Here is a 21,205-nt window from a genome sequence, read left to right on the forward strand (position 1 = left end):
CGAATAGCAACAACACACGTGTCGCCAGGGCATAGCAAGTACGCCAAAAGGACGCATGAAACCCTCCCACGGGTATACGATAGCAATACAATGGCAAAGGCAGGAATTGATCACCCTTTCACCCCAGCCAATACTCCTCTTAGGTGGGGACTTGGGGGACTGGAGGGTAATGGTCGTACGAAAGCCACGTGGCTAGTAACTCGCCTTTCACTCCCGATACTTCTGCCAAGGACAAACTCCCCACCCAAGAGAACTCTTGACCAAGGACTTGGGGGACTTATTGGTATACACATACCTCCCAGACACAAGTACTAGAAGCACAAGGCTCGTCTAGCCATCACAAAGTAACGAAAGAGCTCCCAGCCAGGGATTTCGATACCCCTTGGGGCGGTATCGGGAACCCAAACTTCCCACACCGAAGGAAATGAAACCAAGCTCCTACAAACCCACTACATGAAGGTCATCTTCAACGACAAAAAAAAAAGCGGTAACTGTTTACTATCGCTTTCCATTATCATTATCTTATAACGATACTGACTTAGGCATCGGAGCGTTGAAGGCCGGCACACCCGGTCTTCCCTCTGACCTTCGTTTGTTTTACAGATAAGCGAGACCAATAGCGATAGTGGTAGGTCAAGACACCCCGTGATTTAGCTGGACCGAACACCTCGCGATACAGCTGAAACAATCACCATGATGGACACCAACCATGGCGTCATGGCCATAGGAGACGCCAACCATGGCATCATTAGAAGGGAGTATGATGGCCCTAGGCCTGTAGTGGACAGCAGCGATGCCAAAGGCAGCGGCGGTGGCGGTCACACTTAGTCCAGGAATTAACTTTTGATTCTTGCTTCGTTTCACTCGAAAGAATGGATGTCCGTGTGAAGTCTTTAGTAGACGGATCATCATATCATGACCAGGATGACCTATCATATCATGACAAAGCCAATATGTGTCTAAATCTAAGAGATCTTATCTCATGACTTTATTGGATTTAATAGCTCGAATAGTGACATAAAGTCCACTAGAGAGACACATAAACTTCTCTAAGATGCGTCTTTGTTCGCAATCATTAGAGGTATTGCAAAGAAACTCATTTCCATACTTTACATGCGTTTTCGTATAGAATCCGTTGGCTCGAATAGCTTAATAAGATTCGATTCTCCCTAGGAGTGTAGAGAGTTTATGTTAGGGGTGGCCAAACGAAACCGAAAACCGAAAAAAAAAAAACACCGAAAACCGAACCGTAGCCGAAAAAAACAGAACCGAAACAAAAAAACCGAGCCGAACCGATTATGTTCGGTTCGGTTTTCGGTTTCGGCTAGGTGAAAACCGAACCGAACCGAACCGAACCTAAACCGAACCTAAACCGAACCAAAATATTGTGAAATTTTATGACCACGGTTTACCAATCCGATCGGGTTCGAAACTATTGTGAAATTTGCTAAATTTTTTACCACACGCATAATTTATTGTAATCATCGCATCCAACGGTCAGTTTTTTTATTTTCTTTTAATTTATAGAGGTTTCTCTTTGGAGTGTATGATATATAAATATAGGTTTATAAGAGTAACTAAGTTTGACCTAGTTGATCGAATTCGAAACGAGAACCAAATTGGCCATATTTTTTACAACCACCATAAAACATTACAATCTCTCCATCGAGTGGTTGGTTTCTCCAAATTCATTTTTCTCTTCATGGTTGCTTTAAAATGAACCTCAATAATTTAAATACAATATATAAGTCATACTACTTTAGGAGACAAATTGGTATAGGCCAATGTATTGGTAATTAAAATTGAAATTTTTATCTTATGTCAACGCACATCCATCAATGAAATATTTACAAACATGATGTAAAAAAATAAGCACGTTTCGCGGTCATCACTTCATTGGTCAACCAAGAAAACATACAAGTGACTACGGTTGACCAATCCGATCGGGTTCGAAACTATTGTGAAATTTGCTAAATTTTTCACCACACGCATAATTTATTGTAATAATCGCATCCAACGGTCGGTTTTTTTATTTTCTTTGAATTTATAGAGGTTTCTCTTTGGAGTGTATGATATATAAATATAGGTTTATAAGAGTAACTAAGTTTGACCTAGTTGATCGAATTCGAAACGAGAACCAAATTGGCCGGATTTTTTACAACCACCATAAAACATTACAATCTCTCCATCGAGTGGTTGGTTTCTCCAAATTCATTTTTCTCTTCATGGTTGCTTTAGAATGAACCTCAATAATTTAAATACAATATATAAGTCATACAACTTTAGGAGACAAATTGGTATAGGCCAATGTATTGGTAATTAAAATTGAAATTTTTATCTTATGTCAACGCACATCCATCAATGAAATATTTACAAACATGATGTAAAAAAATAAGCACGTTTCGCGGTCGTCACTTCATTGGTTAACCAAGAAAACATACAAGTGACTACGGTTGACCAATCCGATCGGGTTCGAAACTATTGTGAAATTTGCTAAATTTTTAACCACACGCATAATTTATTGTAATAATCGCATCCAACGGTCGGTTTTTTTATTTTCTTTGAATTTATAGAGGTTTCTCTTTGGAGTGTATGATATATAAATATGGGTTTATAAGAGTAACCAAGTTTGACCTAGTTGATCGAATTTGAAACGAGAACCAAAGCCATTAAGCCAACCATTTCATATAATGAAGCTTTGAAATTTGATTATGAACTACGAAGCAAGATTATTGTCTTGCCAAAAAACAAAAAAAAATTGTTTTATTGAAAGAAAAAAAAAACAAAAAAAAAACCGAACCGAACCGAACCGAACCAAAAAAATACACAAACCGAACCGAACAGAACCGACAATTCGGTTCGGTTTTCGGTTTCGGCCTAAAACCGAACCGATCGGAACCGAACCCACCCCTAGTTTATGTGACGGTAATCAAGGTGCCATTGGGCAAGCGGAATTTGGGCCATTCCATATCCTTGAACTAATTCTGATGGCCTAGTCATCGTAGTCACAAAGTAATATGCTCAGAATCAAAATGGAGTCATAATGAAAAAAAACTCGAAATTTTATTCATAAGCCAACGGAGTACATCATTGTTTCTTAACCATTAAGAGAATCTAATCCAAGTACTAGCTAATGCAAAACAATGGTAGTCGTTTAACTTCTTTCGGTAACTCCAAAATAAAAATGACCAGGTGAATAGAGCCTATGTGAAGAAAAACTTCCTAAACATCATACTCATTTTGGATGAGCCTATGTGAAGAAAAACTAAACCAACGGCATTTACTACAAAGTATATGGCAATTGCCTATTACATCTCATGGAAAAATAAAGACTTAAACAGAATTGGCGATCTATTGATCCCAGCCAGATTTGAAGTCTTCAATCCTTCATTCTAGATCATCTTCTTGATCTTCTTGTTTCACATAGTGAGCTTCTCTTGCTTCACAATATGCTTTGTAGGCGGAGACAATATCTTCACGAGCTTTACAAATGTGTGCCCAATGACCGGATACTTCACATCGGGAACAAGCATCTCTGTGCTCAAACTCCATTGATTGAGGCACTTTGAAAACATCATTAGGATGGCTCTTAGTGTTAGTGGCTCCACCAACATGGCCAGAGGCGTTGCCTCTCTCTCTCTTTCCACGTTGACCTTTTTGGTTCCGTGCCCGCCTGTTTTGACGGTTACCTTCCTCATTACAGCGAGAATATGGACCAAAACGTCCAGAATTGTCCCTAAATTTAGGGTTTCGCTCTTGGCGCCCTCCCTTAGGGGCGCGACTATAATTGTACTCCAGAATATGCTATGTTCCAACGGGCCTCGAATTATAGTTCTTCACAAGGATGTTGTCATGCTTTTCAGCGACATTCATAGCTCCAATGAGCTCATGAAACCTTGTGATCCGTTCTGCAGTAACATCGATTCGATAGTTCTTAGCAACCATCAAAGAAGAGACAGGGAAGGTAGAGAGAGTCCTCTTAATCAACATCGCATCTGTGATATCTTTTCCACAAAATTTCATTAAGGATTTAGTCGAGTTATTGATGCGAAGTGCTTCTGAGTTGTAGTCAATAACTGACTTGAAATCACAGAAGCGGAGGCTATGCCATCTCACTTCTAGTTCAGGAAGCAGGGAGTCACGGACGTTGCCAAATCTTTCTTCGAGTGAGACTCACAACCTTCTAGGGTCTTCTTCATTCATATACTCGTACTGGAGTGAATCATCCATATGACGGGTCATTAGAATGATGGCTTTCACCTTATTTGCCTCCATGGCTGCTCTATTTGTTTCCAAAGCTTGACCTTGTTCAACAGTTAGCACGTCCTAGCTGGCCTCGAGAATCGTATCCAGGATTCCATCAGTCTTGAGATGCTGGCGGACATCATAAACCCACTAGTGATATCCTGAGCTAGTTTTTCCTAATGGAGCGAAGTCCAGTTTGTTCAGGTTACTTATCCTGAAAGAGAACAAGAAAAATGGTTAGTTTCGGAGCGAAAAAGGCTACCACGAAAACATATAAAATTTCTGAACGTAGTCGCTCCCAAGAAATTAGGGATTTCTGAGCTTAGTCGCTTCCAAGAAATCTGATTCCAAGAGGTATTGGATTAAATCGAAACAATGATATGTTTGTGGTCGATCAAAACTTCTCAACAAACTCTAAGTTTGGAGGACTCTACAAGCTCCAAGCTTGGAGTGAGCACGAACCCTCACAGTTCGGCTTTTGGTCTCCCCTATGAAGTAGAATGGGGGATAGAAGAATGGAGGTTGCAAGTCCCCGAGAAAAAGAAGAGATTGAAATTACGAAAGCAAAAGAGAATTGAATAAAAGAAAAATACCTTATTTTTCCTTTGACTTTGACCGTGGGCCTCTTCCTCCTTTTTTTCTTTTCTTCTTCTCTTTCTTTTCTTCTTCTGGGCACGTGGGCTTCCTACCCCCTTTTTTCTTTTTCTTTTTCTTTTTTTTCCTTCTTCTCTTTCTTCTCTTCTTCTGGGGCTGCTTCCTTCTCTATTTTTTTTTCTCTTTTTGTCTTTTGCTAACATGGGCCGCGGGCCTACTTTTTCTTTTCCCCTTTTTTTTTTTCTCTCTTTCTTTCTTTGTTGCTTTGACTGAAAACGTGTGGGCTGCTTCCTTTGTGAGCCGCCCCTTTTTTTTCTTCTTCCTCTTTTCATTTCTGCCAACTTGGCCGTGTCCTCCATTCTTCTTCTTTTTTTTCTTTCTGGGCCACTCCCTCTTTTTTCTTTGCGCTAGGCTGGACGGGATTGGGCTGGTGCAGGTGCAACAATTGATTTGCTGGGACTCTGACCGGTTCAAGATTTGCAGCGCTTTTGCAGCGCTTTTGCAAGCCGATCCGGTCACTTTACTGTCGACTCTGGGGGTTATTTTTCCGGTTCGCTGATTCTAGAGTTAAGGCGTCGGTGGTGAAAAAATTTGACGGTAGAAGGCGGTTTGGAAGGTTGCAAACCAGGCAGAAAAACGCTTTTCTCTTCTGGGAGCCGGTTCGGTACTTTTCCGGCCGGTTCCAGTAACTCTGCCGCCGGTTCTGGGCTCCTGAGATTGGGGGCTTCAAGGTGTGCGGCGGTGGTTGCTGGGACTTGAGGGCTACTAAATTAAGGTTTCAGGGTTAGGACTTCGTGCTGATAACGTGTTTTAGGAAAATTGAAATTTGGAGAGAATTGAGTCGTGCTTTCATTGATAATAGGGACCTCTTTATATGGAGGATTACAAGCATAGAGATAGAGTTGTACATGGAAACATAATCGTATAATGATTGGATATCTACGAATATCTCCGAGAATATCTCTAACATAAACCCTATTACAACTAGAGCAAGTAACCTAGAGTTTGGGCTAGACATATATTTTGGATTTACTTGAACACAATTTAATTAGTAACTTAATATCATATTTGATCTATATCTTTCTTAAATTATTCTTATTCATCCGGCATAAAATTATGGAATTGATATGATATTTAACACCATATTTAATGTAAATCATTCCTAAAATTATTCTAATTTACAAGATGTCCTCTATAAGTTAGGAATTTTTCTAAAGCAATTTTTTGTAATGTTTCTCTTCTTCAACACCAAAGCTTCTATGGTTATAGCTCTTGTATATAATGTCAAGCTTTTTATGAACGTGGTTCTCCTTCTTTAACATTAAGCTTTTTATAGTCAAGTTATTTTCTTATCGGCCCTATATGATTGTGGTCTTTTTGGTGTTCGATTTTCTTTTTCTTCCATCCATGGATGGTAGCTATGCTTCTTCTTCTTCTTCTTCTTCTTTATTTTATTATTTTTTTATTTATTTTACATTTCCTTCTTACTTGACCTTTAACCTAGAAGTGACCATATATATATATATATATATATATATAGGATGACAAACCACTATTGTAACCTTATTCTGAGGTAAAAATTATGCAAATTTTGTGGTAGATATATTAAGAGCTCAAAAATTCAGCATTTCAGTATACCTCATATATAGGTAGTTTTTTTCACCATATGTATCTCGATTATTTATACTTATAATGGAAGAAAACTAAACCATAAATTTATATCTTTTAAGGAGTCAAAATAGAGAGTCTGCTAAAGATAAAAAGTTAAATATGCTCTCCAAAATAGCTAAGGAGTCAAAATAAAGCGTCTGCTAACGATGCTCTTACTTAGGTACATATCTCAATAATTATAGTAATCAAAGAACATTAATCCGTAAACATATATCTCTTACTTAGGTACGTATCTCTTACTTATGCTATACCTAGAATAGAAGAAAGTTAATCCGTATATCTCTTACTTTGTATACATCTCGATTATTTATACCTACAATTAGGGGTGTGCGCGGGTCGGTCGGACTCGGTTTGGGCCATTTATACCTACAATTAGGGGTGTGCGCGGGTCGGTCCGGCTCGGTTTTGGGCCCAAACCGAGTCCGACCCGGTCTTATTGGTTGAGCCAAAATCTGGACTGAGAACCGAAAAAGATTGGGCTGGACCAAAAACTTTGAGTTACTGAATTTTCAGTTCGGCTCGGTTCGGGGCAGGTTTTAGATGGGTTTTTTTTTTTTTTTTTTTTTTTTTTCCAATTTTAATGGGCTTTTTCTTTGACAATTAAAAGTTTTTATGGGCTTTACTCTCATCTTTTTAATCCAATTCTTAACCAATTGATCCATTTATTATTGGGAAAAAAATACAAACAGTACCCAACCTAAAGCCCACTCTGAATTTCTATACCTAAATTTTCGAAACTATCACAATGGTACCTCAAATACCCTACCCGACCCAACTTTCGTACCCGCCGTCCATGACGGCGTTAACTATCTTGCCACGTGGCATTTTCTTAGGGGTAAAACTGACCCTCTATCTTTACCTCCACCATTCCCAGTTCCCACCATGTCATCTGTGAACAACCCTCCAAAGTCTACCATTTTTATTTTTTTTCTTTTCTTTTTGATCTGCTGTGAGTTATCACCTTGCCATCATCACACAAACTCCTCATAATTTATTTCTCCATCACTAATTCACCATCAACATCAGCCTCACGAATCATCTCATCCACTTCCTCATCAGTGAGCTTCTCCCCAATGTTTGTCATCGCATGACGCAGCTCAGCAGCATATATGAAGCCATTCTGATCCAAATGGTGAGCAACTGATCATTTGTTAACTAGTCATCATCGCTTTGGTCTCGGTGGTTTGGTCTGAGGCTAAAAAACGCTCCCAAACAACTTGGGATTCAGTAAATCACTTACTCCCCTATTTTAATAACCCAGCTGTCTCTTCTTCCCCAATTCTCATCTCAGTCATCTGTATAAATTTTTCCAATCCCTTTTAAGCATTTTCACAAACACGTGATCTGCATTCCTCAGTGAACCAACTAAAGCTACAATAAACAAACATCCACCCCCAGTTGCAATACAGTCTAGCCCCTGTGACCCCGTGACAATGGCTTCTAATAACCATTTGGCCATCTGCAGATCCAAACGCAGAAGATACCAAGGCTAATCGGCAAGCATCTTTAGGGAAGGTTAGGCAAAGAATATAGGCTCAAATCACAGAAAGCAGATCAAATCCATTTTTTCAATTACAACCCAAATAAATCTTGTGTGTATGTTTCAAATGGAGAATCAGGAGGAAAAGATTCTACGTTCAACGAGAGAGAGAGAGAGAGAGTATAGAGGACTCAATGAGCGATCTCGGTGGCGGAATCAATAGTTGTTGGCGCTAATAGCATTACCAAAGAGGCTGCATCGGGCGGTGATGGCGGAGATTGAGAGTGAGATTTAGCGTTGTGGTGGTGAAGACAGAGTGTGAAAGAGATGGAAGGAAGAAGCTTGTAAAGAAAAAAATTTTGGAGCTCAAAAGCCTTGAGGAGGGAGAGAGACAGAGAGAGAGAGGCAGAAAAACAGAGAGGGAGAAAGAAAAGGGACTGTGCTTCGATGGAGGAGACAAATAAGGTCTGGGTGAGAAAATTACCGAAACACCCATCAAATTTTAGCGCGTAGAATGCGGGTTAACGCGGTCATGGACGGCGGGTACGAATATTGGGTCGGGCTGGCTATTTTGGGTACCATTGTGATAGTTTTGAAAACTTGAGTATAGAAATTCGGAGTGGGCCTTAGGTTGGGTACTGTTTATATTTTTTTCCCTTTATTATTTAGCAACCAAAGCAGTATGTCTGATGAATAATAAAACCCATTTTCTGGGCTTCAAGTTCCAAATCAAAGCTTCTTCATGTAAACTTTTTTTTTTTTTTTACGGGGATGAACTTAAACAAAAACATATAATCTTTGCTTTGCATGCATAGATCTAATCGTACATACTGTTAGCCAAAGAAAACAACACAAAACAAACATACTAATCTCAATAAACAATCCAAAATCAAACTCTAAAGCTTAGTACTAATCACAGCAAACATACCGATCTGGGTTTGCTTTAATCAATGTGCCAAAGTTCATAACGAAAAATAATTAATAACAAAAAAATATCAAAGCTTTAAACACAGCTTTCAATTCCCAATCGCATCAAAAAAGAAAAAATTCCGGCTCCATCTCATCCCCTCCAGATCTATGATTCCATATCCTGCAATACATAATTCAAAAATCATAAACCATAATCATAATCATATCTTATATAAACCCAATCTGATCTCAACCTAAAAAGAGAAAAAAATTGAACAACTAATCTAACACCCAACCCAAATCGAATAGAACATGACATGCAATTAAGAAGATCACCTGATGATGGAGAACACCAAGAACGATGACCTTGCGTTGGGGGACGGAGTCTATCGATTAGCCACGGTGGGTGACGCGGTGGACGGATCTGATGAAGGACTTAGGTAGCCTCATCTATTCTCAAAGGACATGGCCTAATTTCGTTGCGACCTAAGTTTTTATGGAAGATGGTAAGACTTGAGAGAGAGAATGAAGAGATGGTGAGAGAGAGATAACAGTGAGGATGTGAGAATGAGGCCGCTATCGTTAGGGATTTAGGGTTATGATAATTTATGAGGGGATTGAGATTATGTGTGGTAAGGTGCAACATAAACAAAACTCATCCAATAAGAAAGAGACAGCACATTAAAAAAATATATATGTATTTAAAATTCGATCAAATTCGGCCGGTTTGAAGGGCTGAACCGGTCAGAAAGAGATAGCACATTAAAAATATATATATGTATTTAAAATTCGGTTGACTTCAGTCAGTTTGAAGAGCTGAACGAGTCCCGAACCGGAAAGATCCGGTCCGGATCGGCTGATGAGTTTTTCAGTGCTTTTTTCATCCGGTTCGGTCACCAGACCGTTTTTGGGGCCTGGTTTGGCCGGTTTTCGACTCCCGGTTCGGTTTATGTGTACCCCTACCTACAATAGAAAAAATCTAATCCATAAATTTATTTCTTATTTAGGTACATGTCTCGATTATAGTAATCAAAGAACATTAATCCGTAAACGTATATCTCTTACTTAGATACGTATCTCTTACTTCTGGTATACCTACAATAGAAGAAATCCTTAAATTTATTCATCTTACTTAGGTTATACGTATCTTTTAGCTAGAATGTTTTGATGGACTTTTTTTTGTATATTCCAGTTAGGTTGATTTCCCATCTCTATTTGCTAATTTTATAATACTAATTATATTTTGAATTATTGCAGGTTCATCATGGGTTCAAAATTTAAATTGAAAAAATAAATAAATAAATGCTTGAAAGCAATCAATTTGTTTCTATTTTTAACTAACGGGGCAAAATGGGCATGAAAATATAATGACAAAAGTCAATGGACCTCAATTGATAATAAAATTACCTATGGACTGCATCCATTCCAAGTGAGGTATGGTAGTGGCATCGCCGTACTGGGCATCCTTCTTTTAGAAATATGAAAAAGCCATGCATTCTTTGTTTATGGGGATAAATGAGTCTACTTTACATTGTGAAACTTGTGTTCTTGCCAAGAGTCATCGTGCTAGCTATCCTTCAAGTGTTTCCAATAAAAGTGCTACCCCATTTGAACTTATTCATTCTGATGTGTGGGACCTTCCAAAGAATCCACCCCTACTGACATTCGTTACTTTGCACTATTTATTGATGATTGCACTAGACTTTCTTGGGTAGTGTTGCTTAGAACTAAGGATGCAGTTTTCCCTGCTTTTCAAGCTTTTAATAGTCTCATTCAAACACAATATAATGGTCATATTAAAGGTTTTCGTTCTGACGATTCAAACTCATCCAAGGCATCTAGAAGCTGCGAGAAGCTGAGCGCCGGTTTGAGGCCAGCAATGGTGTGGTGATCCATGGCTTGGCAATGTCTATTAACCCAGATGTTGTTCTGAATCGTCTCTCAAGTTCGATTTCTCTTTTCTGAAGGGAATACTATGATTTGATGAATTTTTCTTTAAGGAATTGCAATATTTTCAACGTGGCGTTTGATCCTCCTCGATCTGACATAGAGTTGCAAGGCATGGAGCGTTATGCTACTTGGTTGCTCGGCCAGGGTGCTCAAAACGGCGTCGTTGTTGTCGTTGAAGGCGTTGCCCTGAATGGCATCGTCACATCTTCGGGTGGAGGCTCTCCCACTCCCAATCTCTCAGAAAACGGCGGCTTTGGCGACAGCTTTGCCACCTGGATCAGAGGAAGAGGGAGGGTGTGTGTCGATAACCTCACCGGATTCGTCGACATTGCTTTGGCAATTACGGCGGTCGTTCTTCTCGTCATGACTGCGGAACTAATAACTGGGAAAGACATTACTGCTATTGCCAAGCAGACCGGTACCCTAAAGGAATTGGTCGCCGCTGCTACTCAAAGTATGCGCCCAATGAAAGGTTGACGTATTGACATTTTGTACAGTGGAGAGGATCACTAGACCAGTTTTTGTAAGCATACCTATTTGGCAGAATCTAACTGTTGATGAGATTTTCGTCATTTTACATATCCTAGAACGTTGGTTGCTTATTGACATTTGCTAGAAATCTAGAATATTGATTATATTTTAGGTGCTACAATGTTGCTTTCAATGGTGGATGATGGATAGTTATATGTGTTTTTTATTTTAAATTTTTTTTTGTTAAATCGTCGTATGGATAAAGGGCAAGAAAAATAGGAGATAGAAATATAACTATGCAAACTTCATAGCTAAATATAGCTACCCATTTACCAAAATTTTATATTTAACTCTCACCTAGATACTCTGTTAGAGATGTTCTTAGTTTATTTTTATAGTTCTAACCTGGAACATCTTTAGCTTAATCTTTTAAATTTTGGTTGTTAACATCTTCGGCTCTATTATGTGAATATAAATATTTTTGATATTAAGTTGTGTTTGCTATTTTATTGTTAGTTCTTGAGTTTATTGATATATTTCCGGATAATTCTTTAAAAAAAAAAAAAATTTGAACGCGTATTATGATTAGAGGAATCAACTTTCAAAGTTCGCCTCAGGTCTGAGAATTTCAGATTCGGCCTTGCCAAAACACCTCCTGCATAGGTACTGATTGGCTAGGCGTACCATCACATGGCACGCCTATGCTACCTAAGAATCTCTTTTTTGATCCAACATAATAAATCTGGAAAGAATTTTTTTATGTTGGTTGTTTTGCTTTCAACCCTTGAGAAAGACTACAAAATTACAATGAAGGACAGTAATTTGTCAAAGTTTTTTTTTGCTCATCACACCATATGGCTCACTTGGCTAAGTATAGCTTACATTTTCGGAAAATTTTTATTTACATATCCTTATATACTTCATTCATATTTCTCTACTCTGACGCAAACTCTAGGAACCTGATTCCTCTTCTCTGATTTTGGTTGCTACGTCTCCCTATGCAGACATTGTTATTGTCCTTCCATATGTTTCTTGATGCTGCTCCCTCCCTTGAGGCTACTTTTGCCTGTTTCGTTTTGCTTCTCAAGGAGATCTTGTAATCCATACTGCTCTGTGTATGTTGTCACTAGTTCTATTTTTATTATTATTATATATATATTTTTTTTTATGTGGGTGGTTGTCTAGTCAGCTTTGTAAATATTTGGGATAGTCTAATGGGGTTGTAGTGTTGTGAGAATGGTGTCTGTTATGTTGTTTGGTTGGTTAGATTTCAGTTCAATTTGGTCATGGATGTTGTACTCCCGGAGGTTCAATTCTGAAACTTAGCGGTATTGGTCTTCGTGACCTCCACGGTTTCAAATATTATCAATGACTAAAAGATCGAAGCTCACCATTTTTCGATCATATTTCGACCATCTAGTTTTTAAGTTTTCATGAATACACCAGTTCTGCAAATTTTTAGTCAAACTGGTAATTCTTAAGGCACAAATTACATAAAATCAATTGACAAATCAAATTTATTTAACCTGAACTATTAAAATTATTCAAATTTAAACCCAGCTCAAACTCGATAAAAAGTAATTGAGCTGAGCTTGATCACCTCGGTATTCGACTTGGCTCATTTACACCCTAGCCACATAATATTTTAGTAAAACAACTGAAAGACTGACATCTACAAATGGTAATAAAATGAACTTAAAAATATGAAGATCCCAAAGCACATGTTTATCAATTTAATGTCTGTTTTAGAACGTCTTTTTCAGTAACCAAAAGAGGCAAATAACACAATGACCTGAGTGGCTATAACAACGCCAAGGCAAGACAAGGACGGCAAACTTCATGATATTAATAGCTATGGTAACGTCATATCTTGGTTGGTTATCCGAACCAAGCAGTTAAGACATCTCTTTTCAAAAACCTCTACAATGGAAGTCAAGTAACCAAAAGAGGTCAAGTAACCTAAAGATTACAGATAAAAATATCATCAAAAGGTGGGTGCAGATCGAAAAAAGTAATTCAAAAAAGAAAACACAAGGAAAAAGAAACAGAGAAAGAAAAAGGTCGGCAGACTATAAAACTTGATCAGCACTTGACTTGGAAACACATTTACAGTAGTAATTTAATAATACCAATCTGAATTACAAGAAAATAGTACATAGTGACAACAATCCGAGAAATACAGCCACAAACACGAGTAGAATTTCTTGCCGTTCCAGTCATCTCTCCAACAAATGAGACAATGGAAGTGGTATTACCCAAGCAAGATGTGTTGAGCGTTTGTACCATACCTTTTTACTATGAAATTGGTGTGCTTTTTAAATACCGATCTGAAACAGTATGTGCAAAACCATAAAATCAAATCCTTCAATTTCAGATACGTAGATTGTTGCTTGGTTTACATGAAAATGAGCTCGGAGCAGAACAGAGAAGATGCAGTGAACACACAATGTTATGTCATGGTTTTAGAGAATCAAAGAAAGCCCTTTGCTTTCTTGCTCTTTCTTCACTCTGTCTTCACATGGGAGATCTGGTTTCTTTATTAGCAACGCCGCAGTTGTAGATGTATATAGTCACTCTCTCTCTCAGCTTGAGAATAAAAGAAGGTGTTGGCTGTGTGCTCCAAGCCATTTTTAATGGTGGGCAAACTGTCGAGAAAAGCCATAATTCAAGCTTCAGCTAGTTTTAAGCGGGGAACAATGTTCATCGACTGGAGTTCCTGGAAGCAGCATTAAACAAGTCAAATATTGCTGACTGACCTTAGAGCTGTGACATGTCAAGCTACTATTGAGAAGCTAAAAATGGGGAAAAGAATATTGCTTCTTTCTTTTCAATGAAATTATGCCTACATTTCCATAGCATCTGTCCACCATCGACATGAATATAACCATGAGCAATCTAGGGTAGTACTTCTGTGATGGTGCCAACTCTAATAGCTTTGCTATGAGCATCTCTATCTATATCTTGTGCATAAGTCATTCACCCAATAAGTTACCTTAGGTTTCGATGATTCTCATGATCCGGTAGTTATATTAAGGGCTTAACAACTACAATTGACGAAATCAATAATACAATGTATGAAAACTTCACCAATTCTTCCTGTTTAAAAAGACATCTCTAACCCCAATAAAAACTGATAATGCATAACAAAGTGTTCTTTGAAATGCTTTAACTGAGAATATCACCACTTAAATAACTACTTTAACTGAGAATATCAACACTTAAATAACTATGTGCTAGATTTTAAAAATTACATTTCTCAAAAAGAGGTAAAAGAATAATAATTATTGCCAAGCTTTACCTGGATCAAGAGCTTGCAAGCATAGGGAAGCTTCATGGTAGAAATATTATCCCCATTTTTGCATGAGGAACAAATTCCCGCTTTCATCTTGTGGTTGTAATAACCCAATAAACCACACACTCTGCAAACCTGTGAAAAAGGTCGATATTAGCTCTGCGTAGAATTTGAACTTTTGAAGCACCTGTGTTTGCAAAACCTTCAGAAATATTAAAGTTATGATTTGGCATCAGATCATTTTGTTTTATGGAAGACCTACAATAAAATAGTCTATGACCACTTTCTAAGTAGGGCTTTGTTCTTATATAATAAACTTCCCACACCTAATGCCCCCTTTTTGTGAAACATCCCACTTTGCTAAATGGAATTTTCCCACCTTCAACCATATTTGCTTCCTATAACCAAAATCTCTTTTAAAGGTAAGCTCCACAGTAACTTCTTAGCAGTTCCTTGTAAGCTTCCAAACAGCTTGCATAAGAGTCAATCTACCTCCTTTAACTAGCAACGTCTTTACCTCCTCTGCCCTGGATTCCAAAAATTTAGTGCTAGAGTTATCGCCCAGGAGAAGATCGAACTACTTTCAATGTCAAGATTGGATACTATAATTCTATATATATTTTAATACTTCTCTAGTGTCAATGAGTCATTTAGTATGATAAGAGTCTATTTCTTTCGCCTCAAACAAAAACTATGTAAATCTCTTGAATAAAGAATAATCTCTTGAATACAGAATACTGTCCAATTACTTTATCAATACTCATATTTGGTTGGGAGTTATATTAGAAGCCTAAGTATGTCCATCTCTTGTACAATAAAATAGAGATTTGGAGGATTGAGTTTTGGCGCTGATATCTCCTTAGCTGTACGGACGAATGGTTCGGATCGAATTGTAAATAAAAGATTACTTTCTCATTCTCTTTGCGCTTTTCCAGAGGACAAGCCTTCTTTTCCACCAAATAAAAAAAATAAAAAAAAAAAGGGAACCCACCAACCATCTCCCTGCCTCCCTCCCTTTCATCATCATACAGCAGCAAGTCTTGAATAAATAGTAGTGTATGATTACCAAAATCGCAACAAAGAAATTGAACAAAATACGTGTCACATTACTGCTGGGTAAGGTGAACAGAATATTTCTCAAGAAAAAGAAAAGGAGACAAAAAAAAGGTGGAGGGCATGTCCTCAATTGGATCGGAAAATGGATGAAGGTACTAAACTGTCCAAGTCAGGAAACTCCTTAATGAGAGATTCTTTAGGTTTGGTATCAAATTGTCTCATCACTGAAACCTCAAGTATGAACCTTTTACTGTAAAATTGCAGCCATCCAATATTCTTTACTGTCACCCAGAATTTCTATCATCGGCAGCAACCTTAAAGGATTTCATTCAGTGTAAGTGTGGACTATAGTCACCATGTTATTTGATCTTTCCTTTTTTTGATACACAGAAATCCCCCAAACCTGCTTTCCAGAACTGGGTTTGAAACAGGGGACACCTGCCAAACCCTAATACCTTTAGGAGTTATTAAACTGTACCAAAAAGCTACATAGAAACCATGTGGAGTTTGAACGCCAGACTTAGGGTTGGATGTTCTTACTAACCTAATAATTTTAGTATGTGGTATCAATTACAAGTACTCTGGTCGACAACAAAAGTATTTGACTCTTTTTCAAACTGTACGAATCCTAAATCTCCACTAGTGGCTGAACAGTATTAAAATAGTACATGGGCTCAATACATGAGATAAAAAAGTATGGCAATCATAAAATGGCTTCTAAGTGTCATAAAAATATCTAGAATATTTGACAAGAAATCACAAACATTGGCAATACCTGAACTTCGAAAGGATCACTAGAGATCATTAGGCGCTCATACAGCAACATACTGGCACCGTAAGCAATCAGACAATCACGCTCCATTTCTCCTACTCGTAGTCCTGGTAGATGAAAACATTATAACAAATAGAACTGCTTAACATGAAATTGACTAAACATAATAAAGATAAAATTACAACCTCCATTCCGAGCTTTTCCCTCAGTAGGCTGTCTAGTTAGACTGACTCTGGGACCACTACCACGTGCATGCATTTTATCAAGGACCTGAACAATTTCATACACAATAAAGAAGGACATGGTCAAGGAAAATAGGAATCAGATAACAAAATCACTAAAACTCGAGAAAATTTGATACTAACTTTTTTAAATCTATAAAATTAATTTAGTAACAACATTAAGCTGTATTATAAGGCACAAATTAAATCTTTCCTTTTCATTACCAAGACTGAACATTACTAGGTGTGTCCATAAACTTTTTTTTATAATTACCCTTTGTTTTTACTGAACAGAAGTAATAATACATAAGCAGATACTAAGTCAGAAACGAATGTGAGAGAGAGAGAGAGAGAGAGAGAATGTATATATGCAAGTAGACATGAAAAAATAAATTAAAAATAAAAAATAAAAAACATGAAAATTATGAAAAAAACAAGTGACATAAATCCGCCAAACCCAGATTTTTACAATCAAGTGACATGAAAGAAACAGAGACTAAATATTTAAATCTCACCATGTGTTTTAACTTCTGGTAGTAAATTGGTCCCATGAAAATATATGCTTGCAATGGGCAACCAGTGATTCCTGGATGGTAAAAACATACATCAGGATAGTTTCATTGATAATAGTACATATGCAAATAGGGAGAATCCTGCTCAGGGTTGCCTCTTAAATAGAAATAAAAGATAATATGGACCACAATATTGTTTTAAGATTTGAAGCACCAGATTTAATACTTGGCCAAATAAATGATGAGAGAGAGAGAGAGAGAGCGTGTGTGTGCGCGCACGCACGCACGCGTGTGTGTAACTGTTGAAAAAAGCATCAATATGCAATTATGAGATAGCTGTTCATGCCCTATATTGAAAATACAATTCCAAATATTCCCTATAAAAAGATGCACTATCTTAATCATCCAGCTGGATGCAGGAACACAAGGCATCACTTTCAATCGCTCAGAACATTAGTGGGAATGGACTACAAATCATTTGAAAAGAGAAATATTTTAAAACATTTTTATATCACCATTAAGTGAACTTTAAAAGCGAGAAACCTGAGCATAAGAAGTCTTTGCCATCATAGCTAAATCCCATCCTCACAAGTGTTTCACTATCACAAAAGCAATGAATGATTTTAAAGAAGAGTTATTTGAAAAGAAATTATGGAAGAAAAAGTCAAACCACAGATTCTTTAAGTACCTTATAGCCTCAACCTTGTCTGCATGACCACTTGGTTCACCGAAGGCACTACCATAATGAAACCTACCACATGAAACTCCTGCTTTACCCCCAAGAAGCTCAATCATCTTGCCAACAGTCATTCGGCTGATAATAAGACCAGATAACCAGAAAAAGAAAAGAAAAATATACTAGTTAATCACACATACATATGAAGATTTCAGTGATGTTAACAATGCATCATACTTCAAAATCGCATTTTGGAACACCTGGAAGTTCAATCACCTAATATGAGACATAAGGGAAGTAGCATTTGAAATTAGAAATACTTCAGTGACTTCTATAAATGAATCTAAGAAAAAAATTCCAAAGTCTTCCTTTACATTATTTTAGGTGTGCTGAAATGCAATACAATCCATCAACTGAACCAAGTGTTCCCAAGACTTGTGACCTATATAATGATTTGGGTTCAATAACCTGGGTTGCATTTTCTTCCGACCTTCTATATACTCGTATTCTTTTATTCTTTATCAACTTTATCTCACCTTTTTACTGGAACCCCAATCCATCTTTTTCTGCTTCTTTTTTTATTTTTTTATTTTTTAAATCAATTACTAATAGAGGAGATAATACACTGCAGTGGATGATATTCCACTGAAACCCATGAAAGGAGCTTTTCTGCAGGTTGGCATAAGTGTTTTTGGTTGGGAATGTATCTTTAGAAAGGTATTTTCCAAGGTTGATTAGATTATCAAGTTTCTGTAAATCAACCACGGAAGTATGGCTCCGCCAAATTTCTACACAACCTTGGAATCCCCACAAAAAGAAACCTTGGAGAAACTAAAAGCTTCAAACAACAAAACAAAGATTAAATCCTAGACATATTAGTGTGCTGCACTGTGCAGCATTCCAGTCTATAAGAATGGCCATAAAAGTGAAACCCTTGAACGCAGAAGTGACTGAAGCCAAACGTGAACTCAAAAGGTCAACTCTGTCATAAAATGTAACAGCCCCAACCTTGTCTTCAAACATTCTCTGATTTGTTTCCACAGCCAAATGAACCAAACAACATCAAGCACAGAGAATACCCATGTTGGCAGTGTTTTCAAAAGCCCGTGCGATAACTCTATATTGGCCTTCTTTGAACCCCCTAAAGTCCTATGCTGTTCACATGAGAGAACAACACCGCCTAGACCCAGTTAACATTCACCTTCCCACATTATTTAAACCAGATGCTAAGAACACTTGGACAGTGGAGAAAAACGTGATCCAATGCATTTTACATATACTGCACCATCTAGGAGATAGACAAGTGCCTGGTCTTCCCCGTTGAACCATATTGTATGTATATTTTACCTTACCATGTGTAGATACCTCCACTAGCAAGGCTAGTTCTCTACATCACCAAGCATAAGTAACACCCATTTTGGGACATCCACAAGACATGGCAAGGCCCAACCGAGACATGCATCGTGTAGCCCTATGTTCAGGCTACGCGGCGGTATCCGGAAGTCGCAAATCCGCCACCGGGAAGCCACCTTCCCGCCCTTGCCAAGATGCCTCCACAACATGGCTTTCTACATGCTTCTTGAACTAGCTAGAATTGTATGGTTGCTTGTCCCACATCGAAGAACAAGTAAAGGAGATGGCTTCCTTGACTTATAAAAGGAATGCCTCCTCCCACAACTCAAGACATCCCATTACAACACACTTTGTAATCTTGTTAGGCCGCAAGGCTCGACACACACTAGTACAACATTCAAGTGGACGTAGTCTCCCGCTAAGGCGGGAGGTGAACCACTATACATCTCGTGTCAATCTCTCTCTCTCTTTACTTATCGTTAATTAGATCCCCACGGATCCAAGTATTAACACCATGTGCTTTGTCCAGCAAGAATCTTAACCTTTGAAGGAACATTCGATTTCCAGATCTGATCAAAAGGATCAAAAACTGGAGAATCAGAAAAATCATCCAACAACTTAGTAAACAGTTCCAAGAAAATTTCCATAAGAATTCAATCTCCACCCCTTCGAGAGTGATTTTTAGAAGAGAAAAAGCGATCACCTCGCAACAGCAGTAACAGGAAAGAGAGCTCCCCTGCTGTTCCATCAATTATAACCCTCCGAAACCCAAATCCCAACTACAGAGGAAACGATCCTAGAAAACAAACACTCCGAAGTATTGTTGAGTTATGGCTACTGGATAACTTAAAGATCAAGGAAACAAAACTCAGCTGTTCCCCAGCATATATCCTACCAGAATCTTATTCTATCCCCCTTGGCCACTGCAATGTAAAAGCACTCCAAGAAGGTATACCAGCATCCTGCTGAATCCATCAGCAATGGGAGTCGATAAATAAAGGGACAGTGGATCCCCTTACTCCCCTTTCACTTCATAATTGGATACAGTAATCAGTTTACCAATCTAAAGAAAAGTACAATTTTCAATTTCATTCTCTTCACTTGGTAATTCGCACCAGATGGATTAAACAATGAGATTTACCATAAGTACTTAAAATAGAAGAAAGAATAACCTTGGAAATCCATGAGGGTTCATGATTAAATCAGGGCAAATGCCACGTTCAGAAAATGGGAAATCTTCCTGCTGGACAATTGTACCACAAACACCTTTCTGCCCATGTCTGCTACTAAACTTGTCACCAACCTACATAATACAATAATATTTCAGAATATCCTTAAAATTAACCGCATACGTACAAAATGACAATGATTCTCTTACCTCTGGTCTACGAGTATGGCGAATCAATAATTTAACACATAAATTATTATGTGTATCAGAAAAGAGAGCTACTTTATCCACCACACAAGACTCCCCATCAGGTCCTTTATATTTTTGAAAGGCAGACCGATACTCACTGCATATGGAAATGAGTGTTATTATATTAAGCCAACAGAGGCCTAGTTGGAATATGCAGGATCATAAACCAAATAGCGAACCTATCCTTTAATCCCGATCTAATAGCCCCCCTTGTGACAATAGGGACCTGCTTCTTTACATAGATGTCATTTGATCTAATAATTTCCCCAGGTGCAGCAATACCATCATCATCAAGAACCTACAAAAGGTGGCAAGGCAAAATATAAAAACCTGAAGTTTACGAGGGGAATATAACAATACCACCTGAGCTTACTCATGCAAACAAAAATCAAGACAGCCCTAAAACATTAGGAACTGAAATTGAATCAACTCCAAGAACCGTCCAAGCCTAAATTCTAGGAATAATCTGGAAAAAATCCTAAAATACAGGAGTGCACAACACTGAAGAGAAAAAAGTTCAAAACTCCTGAAACATTGATTGCATTTCATAGGAATATTTCACATTTTACAACACCAGTGTAGCTAG

The 21,205-nt window shown here is 37.9% G+C and overlaps 1 protein-coding gene and 1 long non-coding RNA gene across 5 annotated transcripts in view; both read right to left on the reverse strand.

The window, feature by feature from the left end:
• LOC133715475 (uncharacterized) overlaps window positions 1-21,205 on the reverse strand; it is an 89,912-nt gene that overhangs the window by 4,168 nt on the left and 64,539 nt on the right. The window lies entirely within an intron of this gene.
• The window catches only part of LOC133713898 (DNA-directed RNA polymerase III subunit 2), a 29,023-nt gene continuing 21,205 nt past the window's right edge, over window positions 13,388-21,205 (reverse strand). For 2 of the 4 annotated variants that reach the window (XM_062139930.1, XM_062139928.1), the window contains 10 exons: window positions 20,799-20,917; window positions 20,581-20,716; window positions 20,375-20,505; window positions 17,862-17,987; window positions 17,717-17,772; window positions 17,177-17,247; window positions 16,626-16,710; window positions 16,444-16,547; window positions 14,619-14,747; window positions 13,388-14,036 (listed from right to left, as the gene is read on the reverse strand). In XM_062139930.1, coding sequence (XP_061995914.1) covers window positions 13,986-14,036; window positions 14,619-14,747; window positions 16,444-16,547; window positions 16,626-16,710; window positions 17,177-17,247; window positions 17,717-17,772; window positions 17,862-17,987; window positions 20,375-20,505; window positions 20,581-20,716; window positions 20,799-20,917 — 1,008 coding nt within the window. In that variant the 3' untranslated portion in view covers window positions 13,388-13,985. Of the gene's footprint in view, window positions 14,037-14,618; window positions 14,748-15,104; window positions 15,140-16,443; window positions 16,548-16,625; window positions 16,711-17,176; window positions 17,248-17,716; window positions 17,773-17,861; window positions 17,988-20,374; window positions 20,506-20,580; window positions 20,717-20,798; window positions 20,918-21,205 lie in introns of those variants that run through there. The other 2 variants (XM_062139929.1, XR_009848307.1) reach the window with 2 other exon arrangements.

This window comes from Rosa rugosa, chromosome 6, assembly GCF_958449725.1.
Source record: "Rosa rugosa chromosome 6, drRosRugo1.1, whole genome shotgun sequence".
In the NCBI taxonomy this organism is placed as follows: Eukaryota; Viridiplantae; Streptophyta; class Magnoliopsida; order Rosales; family Rosaceae; genus Rosa; species Rosa rugosa.